This window comes from Nestor notabilis, unplaced genomic scaffold, assembly GCF_000696875.1.
Source record: "Nestor notabilis isolate BGI_N333 unplaced genomic scaffold, ASM69687v1 scaffold13326, whole genome shotgun sequence".
In the NCBI taxonomy this organism is placed as follows: domain Eukaryota; kingdom Metazoa; phylum Chordata; class Aves; order Psittaciformes; family Psittacidae; genus Nestor; species Nestor notabilis.
In genome coordinates, this window is record NW_009931551.1 from 95,119 (window position 1) to 115,327 (window position 20,209).

Consider the following 20,209-nt stretch of genomic DNA (forward strand, 5'->3'; position numbering starts at 1 on the left):
TAAATCTCTGGAACAAGACTTGTGCTTTACTGTTTTACATAAGATCAGTCATAGAGTTGATTTTCCTTCCTATGTACTTTGAGTAACATGGAAAGTAATTTCATGTCCTGCTCCTAGAATTGTTCTTTTGAGTGTGTTGTGTGTATTTACAGTAGCACCTGCGAAGCTTTCTATTAGCCTTTGCAGTGTGATGGAAGAAAGTTTCTATTTTTTGGTTTTAAAATACATTTTAATGGACTCTTGGAAAAGTATTTAAAAACAGGGGAAGTCAGGGAAAGCAGCAGAGGAAGTTGTCTCTTCAGCTCTTCTGGTGTTGAAGAGACAAGGCAAGGGACACAGACTATACAAACTCCAGAGATGAATGGCAGTTATCATACCACTGTTTTGTGTAAAAGTAGTTTGGGTCGTTCTTCTTCCCTATTCCCACCCATTTGAACAGGCAGTCAACTTTATTTTCATTTATAACAGGATTTTGTCCATCATTAGTGCCTCAAAAGCCCTGCAGAGTTCCTGTTTTGAGTTATTCAAACTTTAAAAGTATCTTAATGTTCATATGGAGAGGTTCTTGATATTAAACCGTCCCAGCAAGCAAGTCACTGAGATAATGTGTTTTGTTCCAAAATGTTTGGGTCATTCCAATTGTTGCATGACTGTCTTGCTCCTACGTAAGAGTTAACAAACACCTCAGCTCTAGGGTTTTAGCTTTCTTTTCTATCCACTAAAGAATAGATTTTCTTCTGATATAAAATAATGCTTGTCTAATTTGTAGTAAAGTTCAATGAAAAGCAAAACTCTCTACCCAAAGCTGGATTTTTGTGTTGCGTATCTGTCTGTTGCATGAGTTTCAGGAAGTTTCTGTCCTGGGCGAGGCTTTGCATTCCTTCTGTGGAGTGTCGCCCTGTGTGAGATGACTACAAACCCTCTGTTAATGTGTGATCTGTCACCTATTTGTTGATTTTCATCACTCTCGAAAGAAGGGTGTTCAGAAACTTATCGCTGAAAGCTTCCTTTGGAACATGACTTAGTTATGTCTTTTTGTTAGTGAAGTTTTTTCTGTTTAATAGATCTGTAAGGTGCATCAAGAACAATTCCAGTGCAGATGTGAAGTTGGAAGAGGTTTTTCCTGACTCCTGTCAGTGGCATGCTATTCTATTGCAGTTTCTGTCCTTTTTAATGACCAATACGAGCAGTAGCTCTCTTGTCCATGGAATCACTTTTGTCTCTACAGTCCCTCCTGAAGACCCAAGGTGTGAATTTGACCCATGACTACCAGTGATGTTTTTCAAGGAGGTAGATAGTATAGAGTCTAAACACTCCAAGGCAGAAATGCAACCTGGTGTTTTCCTGGGTTGCAGGAGCTTTTGAAGGTTGCTCCAGATCATGGAAACCAAACCTGAGCGTACTTCTGGGATTGACAGATGAGAACTCGCTCAAATCATACTGTCTTTGTTTTCACCCTCCGCACATGGTTTTGTTGTTCCGTGTTAGATAAATCCCATGGGCTGCAGGAATTGCATTACCCAGGGAGGGAGGACTAGCAGAATCCCAAGAGTGTTGGTATCTAAAGAGCAGATGTTTCTGCATGAGATGCTTATAAGGATACATTTTCTGATGTGTTAGTTACAACATTAAAACTGCAGAGTTTGATGGCCGGATAACTTATTTGTAGCATTAATTAGATATTAATTTGATCCTGCAGAGTTTTCATGGTTATTTGTGTGATATATGTGGGATTTTTTTCTTGAGGCATTAATTTTCTGTAAATTATTCTTTAGCTGAAGAAACGGCAAGTGTTACCAGCAAGCCACTGATGCACTTTTATAACATCATTTATAACCTTATCGGTGTCTACCTTTAATCATAATACAGATCAAGAAGTAAGAAAGCAGCACACAAAATACTGTGGTGCTGTTGGTAACCAAAGCAGTAAAAAAAAATGTGCTACAAGTGTGGTAGCACAAATGGACCATTGAAAAATCTTACAAGTGGGCCGTCGGCAAGAAATGTGTGAAGGATTTTTTTGGCAAAATTTGATTTATTTATTGAGGTCTGCAGGTGTTCCTGGTGTGTTTTAGCTCTCCATTTCTAAGACTTAATGAGGGAATAAGAAATGTGATTCACAGCTCCAGATAAGACCATTTTTAGTGCATTTCTGTCATCCTCAAGCTTAATAAGTAACATTCCACTTCAGTAGATGTGCTTGGAGGTGGAGTTGCTATCATTTATTGTTATAACTCCTGAATGGTATCACGGAGAATTTGAATTCTAATTTCAGGTTCATAAAGACTTTACGTTAAAATTCACGTTTGGGCTTTTAATACAAAAGGATTACTACAACTGGAGGTGGAAAAGAGCATGTAGAATTCTCTCCTCCATATATCCTGTGGAACCGTATTTCGATATCCACTTTACCTGTCTTTTATCAGCTATTGCTAGAGGTGAGGCTGTGTGCTAGGATTTGGGGAAAGGATTTATTTACCTGTGCATTTCATTTCTGTTTTTTATTGAAAGGTAATGTGCTGTTGCAGCAACCAGCTCACACTTAAATGTCTTCAGATTTTGCGAGGTCTCTGAGAAAATGTGGTGGGTTTTTTCCTAGTCATCCAGTTAACACATCAGCCTGCCTGGGTGATGGCGAAACATGTGAGGGTACCATGGTTGATTTGTTAATTACTTGGAGATTGGCAGTTCCTCTGGTAAATTTAAAAGAAACATTAGCTGCACAATCCTGATGGCAGAAGGTAAGGATTGTGCGCTGAGCTCCGAAAGCTAACCTTGCCCAGTTCTGGGGAAGTCAGACACCCGGAAAGGTTGGATGTGGTGGTATTGAAATTCGTGCATTTCAGCTTGGAGAAAACTTTCCATGGAGGTTTTGCCAGGAAGCACTTCCATTTCTCCCCCCCGAAAAATAAAAATAAAGGTAAAATATAAGAAGAAGAAAGAAAGAAAAAAACAGCATTTGGAAAATTGACTTGAATTTTGTCATTTATTGAGTAATAGCTGGTTGATGCGATATTTGAAGAAATTTAAAGCCATATAAACATACTGACTATTGTCTTTTAGTTTCTAAATGGTGACCAGTTGAGGCTTCGTACTGATTCTGCTGTACACAGTGTGAAAGGTGGGCTTTAAATGTCAACCTGTGGGATTTAAACCGGGTGCAGTAACTTCCAGTCAGAAAGTTGGGGATGGGATACAGAACAGATTTGGAGAACCTTGCGCAGTCAAGGAGACACCAGTTGTAAATGGTGACTCCCATCTGACTTTGGAGAAGATGGAGGCCAAACAAAGTGAAAGACGAATTTAAGTTTAAATACAGATTAATTGAATAAAATAGTTTATTGTAGAACTGGTTTTACTCTTTGTAATTTTTCAGTTTCTGTGGCCATGAATACCACTGAGCAGTCCTGTGATTTTGCGTGTTTTTCATAAGGTGGTGAAAGTATTTTTCAGATTAAAATTTCAGGCTTTGAAACTTCATCTTGGGTTTGCTTATTGTTTGCTCTGAAAAGGTGTATCACTTTAAGGTATGTCACTGTACTCACCAGCAACTCAGAAGAATGTGCTTGTAGGCACTTCTGTGACTATGTTCCCCTTTTCGTTCAGACTCGGGGAGTTGCAGATGTGCATTGCCATATTTTACTGAGATTTAATAGGTTTGTCAGACTTCTTTGCCTCCAAGTTGTTCATCCAAGGTAATGAGTTCTTCATAATTGTAGTATAAATCGACACACCTTCAACTTTATGGTGAAGGTCAGGGGGCTAAATTTTCCTTTAAATCTCTCGTGTTAGGAATGTAAGTTCAGATGGAGCAGAAGCACGCAGAAGACTAAGAGAGTGCGATGGCTTGGTGGATGCCCTCCTTCATGCTCTACAGTCTGCAGTTGGCAAGAAGGATACAGACAATAAGGTGAATTTCAGTATTAAAACTTAATGAATGTTTCCATTAATTTAGGCTGACGTGTTGCACTGGAGTTGACTTCTGTTTGCTAGTATCAGAAGAGGATTATGGTTGCCTCAGAAAAGACAGTAATTATCTTCTCTCATCTCTGTCATGATAATCCATGGTGCTACTGCTGTGGTAACAGCATGATGCTGCTATGTTACTTTGTGTGGCTGATGACATGAGCAAAGGCAAGTGGTTGTGATAGGTGAGGAGAGTCGTCCTTTATCATCATCAGTGACATTACTGTTATTGTTCTGCATTACTTAATTGACGTTCTAAGTGCAATCTCCAAATCAGAATTCTGTCCCATCATATTGTTTTGCACAATGCCAGCAAAGGAGTAATTTCCCACTTTAAAGATGTTTTTCAGCACCATCTCTAAGAACTTTAGTGCTTAGACATTAAGAGAGTATCTTCAGACCTGCACCAATTTCATTGTGGCTTTTTTTTAGGTGCAGGTTTTGATTAATCTGTTCTTTATTATCATCTTATCCTGTGGTGCTTAAGAGCATATTTATATGCATAAGGAACACAGTAAATTTAACCTGCTTAAAAAAGAAAGAGCATGCTATTGCTTTTTAACACCAGTAAAGCTTATAAAGCATCGTTATTTTATTCTTTTTGAGTCACACCATGTGATGGACTGTACAGGGGAATTATAAAGCCCTGTCACTTAATCAGATAATTTTGGAAGTGGATTTTGTAACCACCTGGTGGTTTCCATTGCGACCTACAGAGCATTGCTCTTGTCAGAACCTGACGTGCTGTGGATTAGCTATTACAGGACATGTGAGGAATTCAATGAGAACACAAGACGTAGGTTTTGACCAGAGAAAATTTAATAAAATGGGCTCCTTGGGGATTTAAAGTTTGGAAGAATGAGAGAGAGGTTTGTATTAAAATAAGATCCTTGTATGATCATTTTCCACAGAGTGTTTGATCTTTTGGTGAATTGTATTCTTTATGTAAGATCAGGTGGTATTTTCGATGAGAGAGTTTTCGTTTTGAATGGGTGCTATTTATGAAGCACTTCACTTCTGGAAAATAAAACCAATTTTAGAACAAGAATGGACCTTAATTTTGAGGGATCTTGACTCAATCTTCCTTGAAAGCTACATTCTTTTCCTGGGGCAGGTGGGCTTTTTTTAAATTCCCCCAAATGCTCCACTGTATAAACTAATAGTTTGTAACTAAGAGGGTGCAATACTACGTGTAACAGGCGTTTCTCTGTAACAGTCTGTGGAGAACTGCGTGTGCATCATGCGAAACCTTTCCTATCATGTCCACAAAGAGGTCCCTGGAGCTGATAAGTACCAAGAACTAGATGCCAGTCAGACTGCAAGCATGGGAGGCTCTCAGAAGAAGAAGAAAGACGATGCTGGTTGTTTCGGTGGGAAAAAAGCTAAAGGTATGTGTTGCAGAGAGCTTGGAACTAGAAATGGATTTGGGGGTAAATTTTGCTGCGTAGGCAAAATCATGATTTTGACTGCGTGTGTGTAGTGGCATGTGTTCATCTCCCTTGTTGCATTACTACTGAATGTTTGGGAATTTTTTCCACAATTGCTTCAGTTTTGTTTGGCTGTAAATAGGAGTGGTGCATGCTGACAGATGCCACTGTTAGCCATAGGCGGATGTGCTCTGCCTCGCCTCTTCTCTGCATTCCTGTGTTCTTGCATCTGTCAAATCTATGTTCAGTCCACTTGCTTGGCTGGGTCTTGGCTGTCTAGCATGTGCCACGGCCTCTGGAAGCTAGGCCAGCATGCATTTATCCCCTGCACGGTAGTCCTGTCTGTATGTCTTCCATGCCTGCAGTCCCTCATGTTTAAAAACAAACTAACAGCCTACCTTCCCACTCACAACCCAAACATACAACCTCCTGATTTAGTCACTCTTCTGTAATTTAAATTGCAAACATGATTATGTAGCTGTTAATTGTCAGTCACTTTTAGACCTGTTCTCTCCTCTGGGGCATGAGTGTTGCAAATGAGTTTCATTACAAGAGAGGATTAATCGTCTCAGTAACCCTCCTTCCATCTTTTCTTTAGATAGAGGCACTCAAATTATATCAGTTTTCTTTGTTGTTTTACAGAAATTACTATTCTAGACTGAATTCAAGATAATTAACTCTGTTTTCTGTCTAGGCTCCATTCTTCTCATTCATGTGTGCTCACATCCTGGCTTACTATTTATAAACAGGTCTGAGGAAGGTTTTGGTCCTGAAGAGCTGATATGGAATTGTTTGAACTTGACAGACTGTGTGCTGCACATTACTCTTGCTTTGATCTGACCTATACATGCTATTAAAATATGATGTGTTTCCATATGTGCTAGGGAAGTCATCGCAGTGGGAACTTGCTTTTCCAGACTAGTCTGTCACCAACTAGATATAAACTGTTTAAAAAGAGAAAAAAAAAAAAAGATATGAATCTGTTAATTGCTGGAGGAATCACTGAAGAAAGAGTTTTACCTGCCTGGCCAGCCAGTTCTCACAGCGAGCGACTAAAACTTCAGTGTGATATCCTTCGATATCACCTTGAACATGTGCTGACTTGAGCCTGTTCCCTGCCACTTGCAGTCCCTGTTGTTTTGCTGCTTGAGAGCAACACAGTCAGTGGAAACATTTTTAGACATAAAAGCTATGAGTGTGCACTGTGGGAGGAGGGGAGTGTACTGATCGAGAACTGTCATCCTCCTCTGGATGACCGTGAAAAGAGAGCGCTCTCGGGTGGCTGTCCTCTGTCAAGTGTCTGCCTGCTTCCTCTGGGGCTCACCTTTATATATCTCCTCTGTCTGTACACCCTGATGGTTTCTGTTTATCAGCCAAAGCTTCCAATTACGGCTTTTTGAACAAATTGGTCTCAAAATCATCTGAGTTTGAACCCTCAGATTTCAGTGAGCAGTGCAGGCACTCAGTGACAGCTTGGGTTTGGCTCTGAATGTACAGCAGGAAATTTCCAAAGTATTATTTCAACATATTCTTTCCCCTCTTTTTAAAGTATGCTGTTCTCTAGAGGGAAATCAACTGGTAGTTAATGCTGAGCTCACACCTGGTAGCATGTAGATCAGAAGGATAAAGAGGGAGAGGCAACTGTTGTGTAAAAAAAATAGAAATACATTTATTAATGGATTTTAATTTCTAAAATCGTAAAGAGAAGCTTCCTTTTCTCGCTGTTAAATTTATGTGAATACCTGCTCTGAACCTGCATTAATTTTCTCAGTCTAGGAGTATAAATATATCAATTCTCTGCCCTTCTTGTTCACTTGATCTTGCAGTGTTTCCATGTTTATTTTAGTTCATGGTCATTGATCATAGCATTTCAAACATCTCTGCAAAGGGCTGATCATCCTTCTGTCCCCTCAGTTCTGTAGGAACCTTTTCATTTAATGAAAAGAGGAAGAAAAAAAAAAAAAAAGCTGTGCAGAGAAAGATTTTTTTATTATTTTTTATTTTTATTTTTATTTTTTTCCCCCCAGCAGGAACCAAAGTGAAAAAATAGAGTATCTTGTTTTGGGTTTTTTAAGTGATTAAACTTCTGTAGTATTTTTGTAATACGCAGGTTTTGAACCTATTCTGTGACATTCTGGCTCTTTATGACTGTTCCTCTGTATTTTCTTCCTTCCTGTAAATTTTTGTTTTTCTTTTGCTGCTTTTCTGGTAATTAGAGGAGTGGTTCAATCAAGGTGAGTTGTTGCAATACTTTCTTTTCATCATCACCATAATATGCTTTGTTCAGCTTTCACATGCAAGGCTTAGAGCTGAGATCAAGGTCTTGCTCATATCACCTTCTCCACTGCACCCCCAGAGCATCCTCCTGTTCATTCCAGTAGGCATGGAAATCCTCTAATTGAGTGAGCATTTGCAGTTTGGTCTTCCCACACTGAGAATATTAAAACCAAGGTTTTACTCATTCCTGGTGTAAGTGCGGTAAGGTAATTGATTTGCAACTGGCCTGATAACCCCATGACAGAGGGAACAACTAAGTATGAAAATTGTCGTATCAAAGTACAGCTTTGTTCCAGGTGTGGGTAGCAGTAGGCATGAAGACTCAGCTGCTTGGATGTGTATTCTCAGGGATCCTTGGTATTTTGCCTGCTTGGGCACAAATGCCTGGGCTGCTGCGTCTTTATTACTGGCATTCAGACTAGTTAGATGAAGCTACCTACCCCAGTAAATGCCTTGAGGGATACGCCCTTGAGTTTCTCATCCCAGCACAACAAGTAAAATTGCATTTGGAATACACAAGGCTGAGGCTTGTGTTTGCCTCCCTTGCTTGTCAGCTGGGAAGTTGTTAGGCTGTGAGTGCCCTGGAGACTTACACTGTGCTGCTGAGACTGATCCGGTGGTAAAGGCAGGGTCATTTTCAGTTTGTGATGCTTGCTTCGGATCAGTGGGCTCTGGAGGGCTGAGCCAAAGGAGAAATGTTGGGAAAACAAAAAAAAAGCTAATTGCACCACCCAACATATGCTGCTCAGTAGTGTTCTGTGAGGCACTGATTTCAGGTATGGCTGGTGAGCCTGCAGAGGATGGGTGTTTTGGCAAGACAGAGCTCAGCCCTTGCTTTCTGTCCCTCCGCTGCAGTCTGGGTCGGTGGGTTTTTTAACAAGCACAGTATTGACTGTTGGGGTGGGGGGAGTGTGTTATGCAAATGTCTCTTCAACTTTTTAACCAGAAAGAAAATGTTTGGGGATTAATCCCGCAGCAGAAGTGGTCCAGCTGAATAGCTGTTTTGATTATGTGGTAAAGCAAAATGACATTTGAGGAAAGTCGACAACATCAGTGGTTAATAACACTGGGTCACACTTCAAAGTGCGTTCTGAGTTTCTGACAGATTGAAAATGCTAAAGGTCATGTTTTGGTTATTTCTTACATAATGAAAAGTAGTGGGGGGGAGAGGGGGAAAAAATTAATCCACTGTTTTTGGAGACTGTAAATTGCATCTTGCACAAGCAAGTCTCATGTCAGGCAGTTCTCCTAAACCAGAGTGCCGTGCCAGTTCCTACAGCCAGGTCTCATAAAACAGACCTGTCAGCAGGCATGTTTAAAGCTGTCTGTCTCTTGGCAAAGTTTGGAGCTATGCTTCTCATCCAAGAGCATCTTCTTTCTTTTGGCATACCTCGGGATGGAAAATTTGGAGAGCAGGGAAATGCATAGAAGGGCAGAAATTGAAATGTACAAAACCAGGGTATTATATATCTTTTCTACTGGTAGTGTGGTCATTCCAGTATCTCTGTGCGCTAGCATTACTGACAGGCTTGAGTGTCAGAAGGGGTGTTCAGAGCTATAGAACCTGGGTTTCTCATGATCTGGGTCAGGCCAAGGGGATGGCTGAGAGGTTTGTAATTGTTAGGCCCTTGAACTTGCTAAATTTCATTACCTTTTTAGAAATTCTAAACCAGTATTTGTGGGTCCTGTGTAAATCAAATGGGAAAAATACCAACTGGGCCACAGATTGAAAACTTTTGACTTCTAGATGGATTTCTTTTGGAGTCTTTTTACAGCTTGGTTGCATCCTCTCCATAGGAAAGCCCTGGAAAATGTAAAAGCTTCAGGTGTTTTTGAATCTGGCCCTTGCTGAATTTGTTTAAGCTAGTAATTTGTAGAGTTGAAATCCCCTTGGTCAGAGCTCTGTGTTCTGAATTGCTTCCATTTGTAAACAGCTGGCAGCTTCTAGTTGGAACAGATGTGGCTTTGCCTGCAAGGTAGGTTAGTTTCTCAGAGGGCTGAGAGTCAAACTAGCAAAGGCTTCATAGGAAATGGCCAGTGCCTGCAGTCTGGCCCAGAAATTGAGAGACACTGACTAAAGAGCACAGAGCACAGGTGGAGTGTGCTGTCTTAATGAAAGATGGTTTAGGAAATAGGCAGCTGCTTCTGCATTGCCAGCTCAAAAGATCTAGCAGCCAACAGTGCTCTCCTGGATAATCTCTTCCATAAAAAGTTATGCACAAATACATACCACTTACTAAACATTGTGCTAGAAAGAAGGGAGCTCTTACAGTGCCATCAGAGTTCTGCAGGGCTAATGGAAGTACCAAACCCCAACCTTTAAATTACAGAGAGAACTTCTGAAATGAGTAGTTGTGTTGAATAAGATCCAGTTCTCCAAGTAAGTGTTCTGGGTTTTAAACTAGCTAATGCCAAAGACATGAAATTTGGGGTCATGTGAAAGAACTGCTTGTCCTACTTATAGGTAAGATGGAGTCACATTTATTGGTCTGTTCTAAGTCTGTAATCTTTCCTACACTGACTGACTTCCTTCTGTGCTTTCCCCCACCCCGTTTGCCCTGCTTTTTCCTGTCAATGCTGTAAGTGTCAACAAGGGTTTGCAGCCAGTAACTTGGTTCAGCTGCCATTATGGAATGTAACATCCTTTGGTGATGCACAGCATTTTTTCTTTCTGGTATTTGGTTTCTCAAGCCGTGTGTTTCTCATTCTTTCATGGAGCAAAAACTTGATAGAGGGCTGCAACGTGCAGCTAATTCCTTTCTCTTCCTTTAGGAAAGATAGCTTGCAAAGAAGTGCCATGGTACCTGGCTGCATGACTTTTTGGCAGCTTAGATGGTCTTTTTCATACTTTAATGAAGCAAATTACTTCAGATGAACTGAACTTCTGGATGCATGTTTTGTTTTGCACAGTAGTCAAGTTGGCTGGTGTTCTGTGCTGGCATTTCAAACAAGAAGCGTGTGCTATTTCCAAAGAAAGGGAGGGGATGGAATACCACCTTTAGGTGGGTTTTTCCCCCCCCTCTTGATGTTATTTCTAAATGTTCATATTGATATTTAAAAGCTCTGTTTTGTCTCTATAGTACTGCATGTGTTTATCCTTTTGTCAAGAGGAGAGGTAGAGTGGCCACTGAATTCACTGCACAGAAGCTGTACCAGCTCCCAGCTATAACAGGGCTGGGATTGGCCTTTCCCATGTCATGACCTGTTCCCAGAAAAGAATCAGACTAATTTCCACATTACATTTTCAAGGACTATTTTCCTGTTTGCTTTTAATCATTCTGACTTGTGGAGCTTTCAGCCCTTCCTGTAAACCTTTGTTAACAGCCTGGTAGAGTCCCTGTGCAGAAGCCACTTCTGGCAGCTTCAGTTGTAGTGTTCTGAATTCATCCCATCGCACCTGCCTTCCCTGCTCTTGAGGGAAAGGGACTGAATAACTTGATTCCCCTCCCCAAAAAAATGATTTGGGAAGGCAAAATTGGGCATTGCTGTCCTCAGAAGCCATACAGATTCCTGTACTTCCTTCCAAATCTCTCTCTGCTGCCAGTGCTTCTCTGATGGCAAGCTGCCTGCTTATCCCACAGTATCCATGCTGCTCAAGGCTGTGTGTCTCCCTGGGGGGAGATGAAGGGATAAAAATTAACCTTTTCTTCCCCAGCTGTTTACATAACCTTGAATTCCCACCTAACTAAAACTAAAGTCCAGGTTTTGCTCTGCTTTCTGTGGAGGATATTATGAATTAAAGCTGATGTAATGGTTGGAAACTGCCTCTCAGTAAATGTGTGCAATTATTTCCATTAGTTTCTAATAAATAGTCAAAATGGCACTTTATTGATTGAAGGGCAATTCAAGGTTAAGTTGTTGGCTGCTGGCTGTACCATATATTAGATCTAGGCCTTCCTGTCTGATAGTGGCAACAAGAATATAGGCTGCAAAGCAAACCTGTTGGGTTTTGCTCTGCTTTTGCTAAGCTTCAGCTCAAAATTCCTTGATGAAAATAACAAGTAAATTCTGGACTTCTGAGGAAGGGGAATAGCTTTGCCAAGAAGGCAAATGGCACAATTTTCCAAGATTTTTAAGCACTCTTAGGACCCACTGAAATGCTTCTGCTGAGCATGTTTGCAGATCAACCTGAAAGTAGCATGGATTCTTTCCCAAAGTTGCTCATGCTGAAACCACAGCGATGCAGCTGGATTGCAAGTCAGATATGTACAAATATGAGCAATACTCTGTGATTTATATTCTGAGTCCGTATCTTCTCTTATCTTGTAGATGCAAATGACAGTATCTTACCTGTCAGTATGCTGACAGTCTTTTCCATCTGTTGTCTTATTTTTGCACAGGAAAGAAGAACGGAGATTTGGACAGGAATTTTGATACACTTGATTTGCCTAAGCGGTCTGAAGCAGCAAAAGGTAATGCTAATGTTTGTGCTTTTGGAAATAACAAGTAGCATGGGAGCTGGAGGCTTTTTTAAAGGGGCTTGAGATGTGAGCGTATCAGGCTGATCTCTTTCTTTTGTATTCAGTTAATTGAAATAATGGATGTGTCAGTGCTTGTTGTTATCTAGCATTCAGTTTTCAAAAGCTGGATATAACCAGCTTTTATATAAAGCTGCTGAATGGGTGGAATCTTGTAGAAGCCCATCTGATTTGGTGTTAGGTGATTGTAACTCCATAGAGGGGGGAGTGCCTACAACTCCATTTGCAAATTGCCTGCAGTACATGTGAATGTAAGTTCTGAAATGCATTAGGTGAGTGTACTTAGCACTAACGTTTTCCATTCACTGGCCTCTGTATTGCTTCAGTGTTAAAAGGAGTGGGAGAATGGCAGTAGGGACAAGTCTTTTGTCTTTACTGATGGTCTTCTCCCGAGTACCGTATTCCTCCCTGCCTGCAGTGAGCAGTACTTGTAGTTTCCCAAATTCAGGTTGACAGAAAAAGTTTCCTGCATTGCGCTGTTGTATTTCAGCTCTGGCAGAGGTGAAATCTTTCACAACCAACCTGCATTCCCTTCTTGTACGTGTGGTACTCTGTTATTAATTGGAGATTAGGAGGTGGTTTAGGATCTCATCAGACTTCTTACAGCGCTGGATGGTGTTTTGAGACTTGCACAGGTTTTCATTCGAGTGTGTGCAATGTCATTGCAAAGATTCAGCCATTGTCATGGCAACTGCTGCGGTTCCATCCTGTCAACTCAGCCCTGCACGAAATGCTCTCCCACAGCACCCTCACCTTAGTGATCTGTGAATACCCACAACTACCTGAGTATTCCTCAGAAAAGCTCTTAAGCTCTTCCTGCATCACTTGCACAATTTCAGAGAGTATAAAGAGACAGTGTTACTCAGTGGAGAGATCCTTGGAGTTGAGATAGTGGAAGTATGCTGTTCAGTGACCTTGGTCAAATCAACTGATTCGTGCTTCAATTTCCTTACTGTTAACGGAGGGTGGCAGCAGCAGAGGCCCTATCTAACATCCTTAGACATGTACTGGTAGTCAGTAATGGCATCATAATTACACGTGTGAAGTGCTGCACTCGCTTAAATTCGTGGGTAGTGAAGCTCTGATAGGTAAACTAATCCTAATACATGGAAGGATCTACTCTATTTACAGGCACCTTTTACAGTGGTACAGTTCCTAGGCTAATGTCTAAACGCTAATGTTAATGCACCTCTTGGAAGGTGCAATGCTATCCTGCTTGGAGAGCTGCAGGAAGCTTCTTGGTTCAAGGCTGGGCGTTGATTACATTGCAGAGCAAGGAGACATCTTAAGGATGGAGAAGGAGAGGAATGCAAAATACAGCACTTTCATTCCTTTCTAAATGTGATTGGAATATAGGTGCCCCTAAGAGGAAAAAATGAAAATCTAAGATTTCTTTAAAGAATTGGATCTTGCACAACTTCCTTTAAAATAAGACAAAAATCTTTCAGGTGGCTCTGTTAATGGTAGAAGTGTTGCGGCATATCTGCTGGGAGATGTATCTGTCTGTCTGAGCTTACACAGCTCTGTCATATTCAGTTGCTAGAAATCACACACTTTCAAAGAGGTTTTGGTTGATAATTTCAAGGTGCCTCTATTTAATCTAAGACGAATAGACTACGTGTCTCATGCTAGATAGATTAGGTCAGGAGATTATTCCCACAGCATTCTGAAGGAAGACCTTTGACATGGAAAAAGGCATGAGAAACTGTTTGCTTGTGTGCTAAGGTAAAAAATAAATTCAGTGATGCATATTTGGTTTCCTGCTAAGCATCTTGTTTACATGAGAGCTCCTGGTTATTAAAGGTTCTAACAAGATTGCTGGGCTTTTAAATTGTCGGTAAGATGAGGAAAATAAAATTGCAGTTTTAAAACCCTTAAAAGCTCTGGTCAGATCTGTGCCATAGAGTATAATTGGCTCTGATGAGATCAGCTCTCAGCTGAAGCAGAACCTCGTTACTAAGATTGAAAAATCATACAAGTTTTAATGATCAAAAGCACTCAGTTTGAGTGACACAATGAAGTGCTATTTCAAAAATCAACAATTATAGATTAATCTCTTTCATGTATTATTAAAGCCATATTAAAGTGAGTTTTCAGCTGGAATCTCTGTGGGCAAATGAAACTGCAGTAATAGGATTTGTTCATGCATTGCAGCAAATGAACACTGTGGTAGTTAACAAATATTGGGATGCAGTGGTGCTAAGGTTCCTGTAATCTTGCGGTTGGCATCCATGGTGCTTGTCTGGTGGATCTAAAGATGAGGTTTCAAGAACTTGACATATACTTTTAAGTATGATCACTGAATTTAATTGATAGTGTGCTTATGGTTGCTTGAAAAATGGTGGACTGGAAGCAGTGAAGTAGTTTCAGACCTGTTCTCTATCATGTCTTGGAACTTTGCTTGGTCTCCAGATTACTTTAATTGCAGGAATTTTGCCTATCCTGTAGCTGAACATCATAAACCCAGAAATTGTTGTAGTTTCTAATACGGATGTTGGAGCTGGCTACTGTGTGAGTGAGAGACAGCTTAGGAGCACATTCATATCCTGAACAGCCCCAAAAGGGCTCATGAGTTATTACCTTGTTTAAGTCCTAGTTGATGTTGGTGGGGTTTTTCCCCCCCCCCGAAATGTGTTTGTTCTGGAGAGGAGTGAATGGATGAAGGCGATTCTTGTTTTTTCAAAGTGATAAACTAGAGTCTCTTTTTCTTCTGATTGCATTTGGTTTTTTAATGGAAATCAGATTTTGCTGCAGCACAGCATTTGAGCAGCCCTGAAACCATTTCTAGCCTTTAATAATTTTATGTGCTAGGCATTCTGGCAGGGGAAAGCTTCCAGTTCAGGGTTGTTATCTGTGGTAAACTGGATAATGTCAGATGGGAGAACTTGAAGTGCTTTCAGAAGCTGTCTCATCTGATAACTAAAAAATAAATAAATAAGCTCTGGCAGTGTCCAGAGTAGTGCTGTCCTCCTGAGGAAAGACTGTGGAAGAGAAGCTTCTTGTTTCCTCCTTTGTTGAAAGGAGCATATTTTTTTCTGATAGTTGAAGGGAGAGAAGATAAATTTTGGGGGGAAGTGATAAGAGTTTGCACAGAGCCGTGTGAGAGGGAACACCACTGACAAGAAATTATGAATGTTGTCCTCAGGACCTTGCTAAATTTAGTACTTTCAAAAATTGCTGCTTCTGTGGAGGGGGAAAGAGAAGTCTTGCTGAAATCCCTTCCCCAATATAAAGTAGGTCACTGACGGTGGTGTTGGCTGTCTCCTCTGCAGCGTGTTCTCTTCTGTGCTGCCGTAGTGCAGATGCTGATTTCTCCTGTGTACATATTAAATATACAGCATAGTGCAATTCCTTTGCTTTGCTCACACAGTCCTTATTTCTGAGCAGGAACAGTGACAGGAGGCTCACACATTGGGGGGAGATCAGGATTAATCATATCTGTGCAGTGGAAAGCGTATCTCAGATGGCAGACTGTGCGATAAGGTTTTCTGAGAAGAATCAGGATTGATATGTGTCAGGCCTCTGAAGCTGTTATAAAGATTGTAACGTTTAATCTTCCTGATGTGAAGGTGTGAGATTGTCTGCCCCTGTTCATCAGTGCTGGAGCATGGGAGAAGAACGTCTAGAAGACCAAATCAGCTTTTTATATGGAATCAGCAGATTATTCCTAATTAAATTCAGACTTCTGTGCTGTTTGGTTTAAGCAAATGTGGCTTCTTGTTCATGCAGACATCTAATGGCATAAAGGTAGATGTTCTGAGGTGTTGAAGTTCAGCTATGACTTCAGTCTATCTTATTAGGGAGTTGAAAGTGTTCAACCATAAGGAGATACACGCAGCTACATTTCAGCCTGGTCAGTAGACTAACCCATTCTCTCCTTTAAATCAGTTTTGATTTATCTTTTCTATTTTGATTATTTAAACTTACTTCCATCTTAATGGGAACATGAGCTTAGAAGAGAGTCGAGCAGAAATACTGAACTAGTGCTAAAGCTGCTTATAGTTGAACAAGTCTATTTTGTTGTAGCAGAGACCTCACAGAAATCTGAATTCATTTGAAAGCTCAGTGTACACTTACCCTGGTCAGCAGCCTATGCAAGTAGGGAATGAGATTTTGGGTGAACTTGTCAGCAGGCGAATTTCTTCTTTTTCCGTTATCTGAAATCCTGTCATTTTCTCTGTAGCCTGATGCTGATGATAGATTTTCTGTCCCAGAAGGTGAGTGTTTAAATTCACTTATAAATCTTTGTATTACTGCTCCAGGAAATTAGACTTCCTGTCACTGTCAGGGTAATGACTTTAACTTAGTAGATTACAAAAATGCCAGCAATTTGTCTTCAGTAACATGTAGTGGGGGGAGAGAGGAACTTCGCTGAAGCTTTCCTCTGACTTCAGGTTTGTAATTAAGATTAGCTGCTGTTCTCATTTCACTGCTGTTTTAATTTGCTTTCTTTAAATCTTTACAAGTTGACTCAAGCACTCACCTGCCCTTTCCAGCTCCCTTCAATCATTAATTTTGATTGTCGTATTGTGAATAAGTGAGTAGAACTGATTGATTAATGGCACCATCCACACCCCTCCTGTGCCTGCTAGTGGAAATTGAGGTACTGGGAAGATCTCCTCTGTGAGAGCAAGTAACATGTTCTTGTATTAACATCTCTTTAAGTATTTCATGCACGTTGTTGAGAGTTGCTATCAGAATTATTAAGTATCTCTTATTTCTGTTGCTTTTCCAAGCAGAGGATTCATTTTGGTCCAGTGTGTTTTTCATATTTCACAAAGCAGTGAAAGATTTCTCATCTGTCTTCCAGTGCTTTGAGTCAGAGAAAATATATTGCCTTGAAGAGGAAAATTCCCATATGGAGCCTGCCCTTGCCAAACTTCCTCCATCGCAATACCTGTAAATTCTCATTCTTTTTCCTAGCACCTGCAAGGAATTCAGATCAGGCACCTGTGATTTGTCTTTCTTTGCATGCACGCTGTTTCCATAGCAGACTGCTAATTGTTCTGGAGTACTCCGCTTCTATTGTCATCATCTTCTGCAGTTCTTACGTTGAGCCACTTGTTTGTTCAAAGCTGGGTTGAAGTGTGACAGTTGCTTCCCCTGGCCTGCTGAGCTGTGCTCTACAGGTGGAAACTCTTACTTGTGGTCTTTATGGACGTGTTAAACTTGATAATGTAGAACATAAATTGTAAGTTTGGGGCTGAACCTGAAGGGTTTGGAAAACCTCTGGAATGTGAATTGGAGGTCTAGGAGTACTATTATGTCTTTTATCTTGTTTCTGCCCTAACATATCTTCCTCCGATTAAAAGAATGAATCTGAAATAGCTATAACATCTTGTTTTCTTACCATGACAACTAAAGCAATTCAAACTAATATCAAGCCCATTATTATAGAACAGTGATTATTTTTGTTTCAGGTAGACTGGCCTAAGTCTGTAAGAGTTGTAGCCTGTATTGAGATACTGTGACACCTTCTGTGTTTTAACTGATGTGTGCATTTCTTGCATGAAGCAGATACGGAGAGGGTTACTTACTTAGCATGGATTTTACATGGAGTACAAAACTGTCACCTATAGTTCATTTGATAAAACTTCCTTAAAAGAGAAAATCATTCCAGTAGGAGTGTTGTTCTTTTTACAGAGGTGGTTTTTTAGAGAGTTTACAGACACACAAGCTCTCTGTAAACTCTAGATGAGGGGAGCAGTGATGGGTGATGGTGACTCACCTGCAGAGATGAGGTGTTCTTCTTTGACTTCTGTCCCAGTCCTGTTCCCAGCACATATGCCAGGGTACCTAAAGGGAAACTTGCTGTAGGATTGTACCTGATAAGAAATGTTTTGCAGTTCTTGCTTGAGAAGTTTTATGTAGGCCAACAAGGCAGGAGAAGGAACTAGTGGAAGATCTATCTCGCTTTTCAGAGACAGCTTTGAACACTGAATAAACACTGCTTCATTGTTGTGATGTTTCCTGTCACTAGCTATTCTCAGTTCTTGCTGCCTCTTGCCAGGATCAGTTCGTTCTTTATGGTAGATTTGTGTCAGACCCATGCAGAGCTGCTGGACTTCATTGCTAAAGCAGTCCTGGTAGTTAGTGATTCACAGTCTTGTCTTGTGATAAGCTCACTGTGCTGCACAGATGTTGCATAAAATAAATCATTAGCAAAATTCTTGAGGGTTGCTCCTTCCTTGTTGCTTTAGTGCAGGTAGTAAGCCTTGAACAGCTCAGCCTTTGAAGGATGTTGTCCATGGAACGACCTCTGTTTCCTTCTACATAACTCATGGCATAAGGTTTAGAGAACCAAAACAATCCCTGCCTTTGTTGAGCGGGTATTGAACTGGCTTTGAACTAGCTGAGCAGTTAAAGCAGCAGATTTTCCCCAGATAGTGTGTTTTACCTGGCAGGTACTCATGGTGAGAGATTGTTGTGCATGTCATTGAACACCAGCAAGTAGGCAAAATCTTTCAGGCTTTTATCTTGGTGCATGCTGCTGCAACAGGACTTTGGCAAACCTGTAAAGGGCACAGTTATGGTTTTGTATTGCATTACGATTTAATAAAACAAGGTGCTCTGTTGTGTACGAGTCAGCAAACCTTTGTAGTGGGAGCTAAGTTATATCACTGAGCGTCCAAGGTTCTCTTACGGTCTGCTTGTCTTGTTATGTTACTATTCATTTCTAGGCCAAATGGGGTTTTCAAGTGCTACATCCTTTCAGCTTTCTCTTGACACACAGGTGGCTTCAGTGCTGTTTGTAGTTCAGCAGTTACCTGGGTATGGCAAGGTTTGTCAACCACTAGATATGTTTGTTATCCATTGATGTATGCAGGCATTGTCTTAGATCAGCATTGTCTTGAGGTGAAAGATGCAGGTCTGCCTTCTCTGTTAGTTGCATTTGTGTAGACATTTAGTATTGTATATTTGTAGCAGTTATTTCAGTTATTTTTGCAGGAATATTCAGATATCAAGACTCGCAGTTCAAAGTTCAGCCTTGCTTTTCTCAAGTGTGTATGACCTTTCTGAATTCTGCGACTGATTCTTTTCACTTGCAAATATGACTCTATGCTACAACATTCTTTCTTTGGAGACTCTGAGGAAGCATATGTTGTTCTGGGAGAAATACTAATGATACAACTGAAACCCTACACAGTAACTGTGTATAGTAGTGCTGCTGAGACTCGCAGCTCTGCTCTGTGGGATTTAGTCATTCCACCAAATCATGCAAGAGGAATTTGAGACCGTTGCAGGACCAGCTCTCACTCTGGTGTTATCTGTCAGCTCAGGAATGTGAAGAATAATTCTGGCTTTGCATTCTGGTAATTGCTACCATGTTTGTCAAATTGTTGCTCTTTTGCTTCTGAGAAAGCCTCGACATTGCAGCTTTCATCTGTGTTTTCCAGTCACTTGCGTTGTCAATAGGGATTTCCAGGCAAAAATCATGCTTACAGGTGGAACAGGTTAGATTCCAGGTAAAGTGAAATGGCACTTGTGGAACAGAAAAGCTCTTGCAGCTATAGTAAGGGGGAGCCCAATGTTTGTGTGGCCAGACTATAAATTGCCCATTTGAGACAGATTTGTGTCAGGAAGATTTGGTTTGAGAACCTGAAGCGTGCTTCTATGTGGAGGACATACATAGCCAATGTAAACTGGAGAAGAAAGTTTTGAACTGTGATAATTAAATGCCACTGATGCCTTCCTCACCTCCAGTATGGACACTTCATAGCATGAATGGCTTTTTCAGTATTAGGTTATGTAGCTTCAAAGTTGAAGCTGAGGGAGCAGTGAGAAACAGCTGCTGGGATGGGGAAGGCAGGAGGAGTGACTGTAGTGATATGAAGATTTCTTTCAGCTCTACATTTATACAGAATTGAGAACATGAAGCTTTTCATGAAATCATAAGGTGGTTGTTCTGGTTGTTCTTGTCCGTCACTTCTTGTCTCTGCTGTAATTTGTTTGTCTGTAGAGCTCCTCTTCTTCCTTTTGCCTTCTACCTCTGTCTTAACAGCTAGAGGTCACGTGCAAGGTGAGTTAGGAAGGCAGAATTGTTTCAGACTTCCTGCTGCA

General features: G+C 40.8%; 1 protein-coding gene across 1 annotated transcript in view; it reads left to right on the forward strand.

The window, feature by feature from the left end:
- Positions 1-20,209, forward strand: part of ARVCF (armadillo repeat gene deleted in velocardiofacial syndrome) — a 97,968-nt gene that overhangs the window by 46,837 nt on the left and 30,922 nt on the right. Inside the window, exons 6-9 of the mRNA XM_010015972.1 lie at positions 3,793-3,910; positions 5,183-5,354; positions 7,610-7,627; positions 12,011-12,082. Coding sequence (XP_010014274.1) covers positions 3,793-3,910; positions 5,183-5,354; positions 7,610-7,627; positions 12,011-12,082 — 380 coding nt within the window. The remainder of the gene's footprint in view (positions 1-3,792; positions 3,911-5,182; positions 5,355-7,609; positions 7,628-12,010; positions 12,083-20,209) is intronic.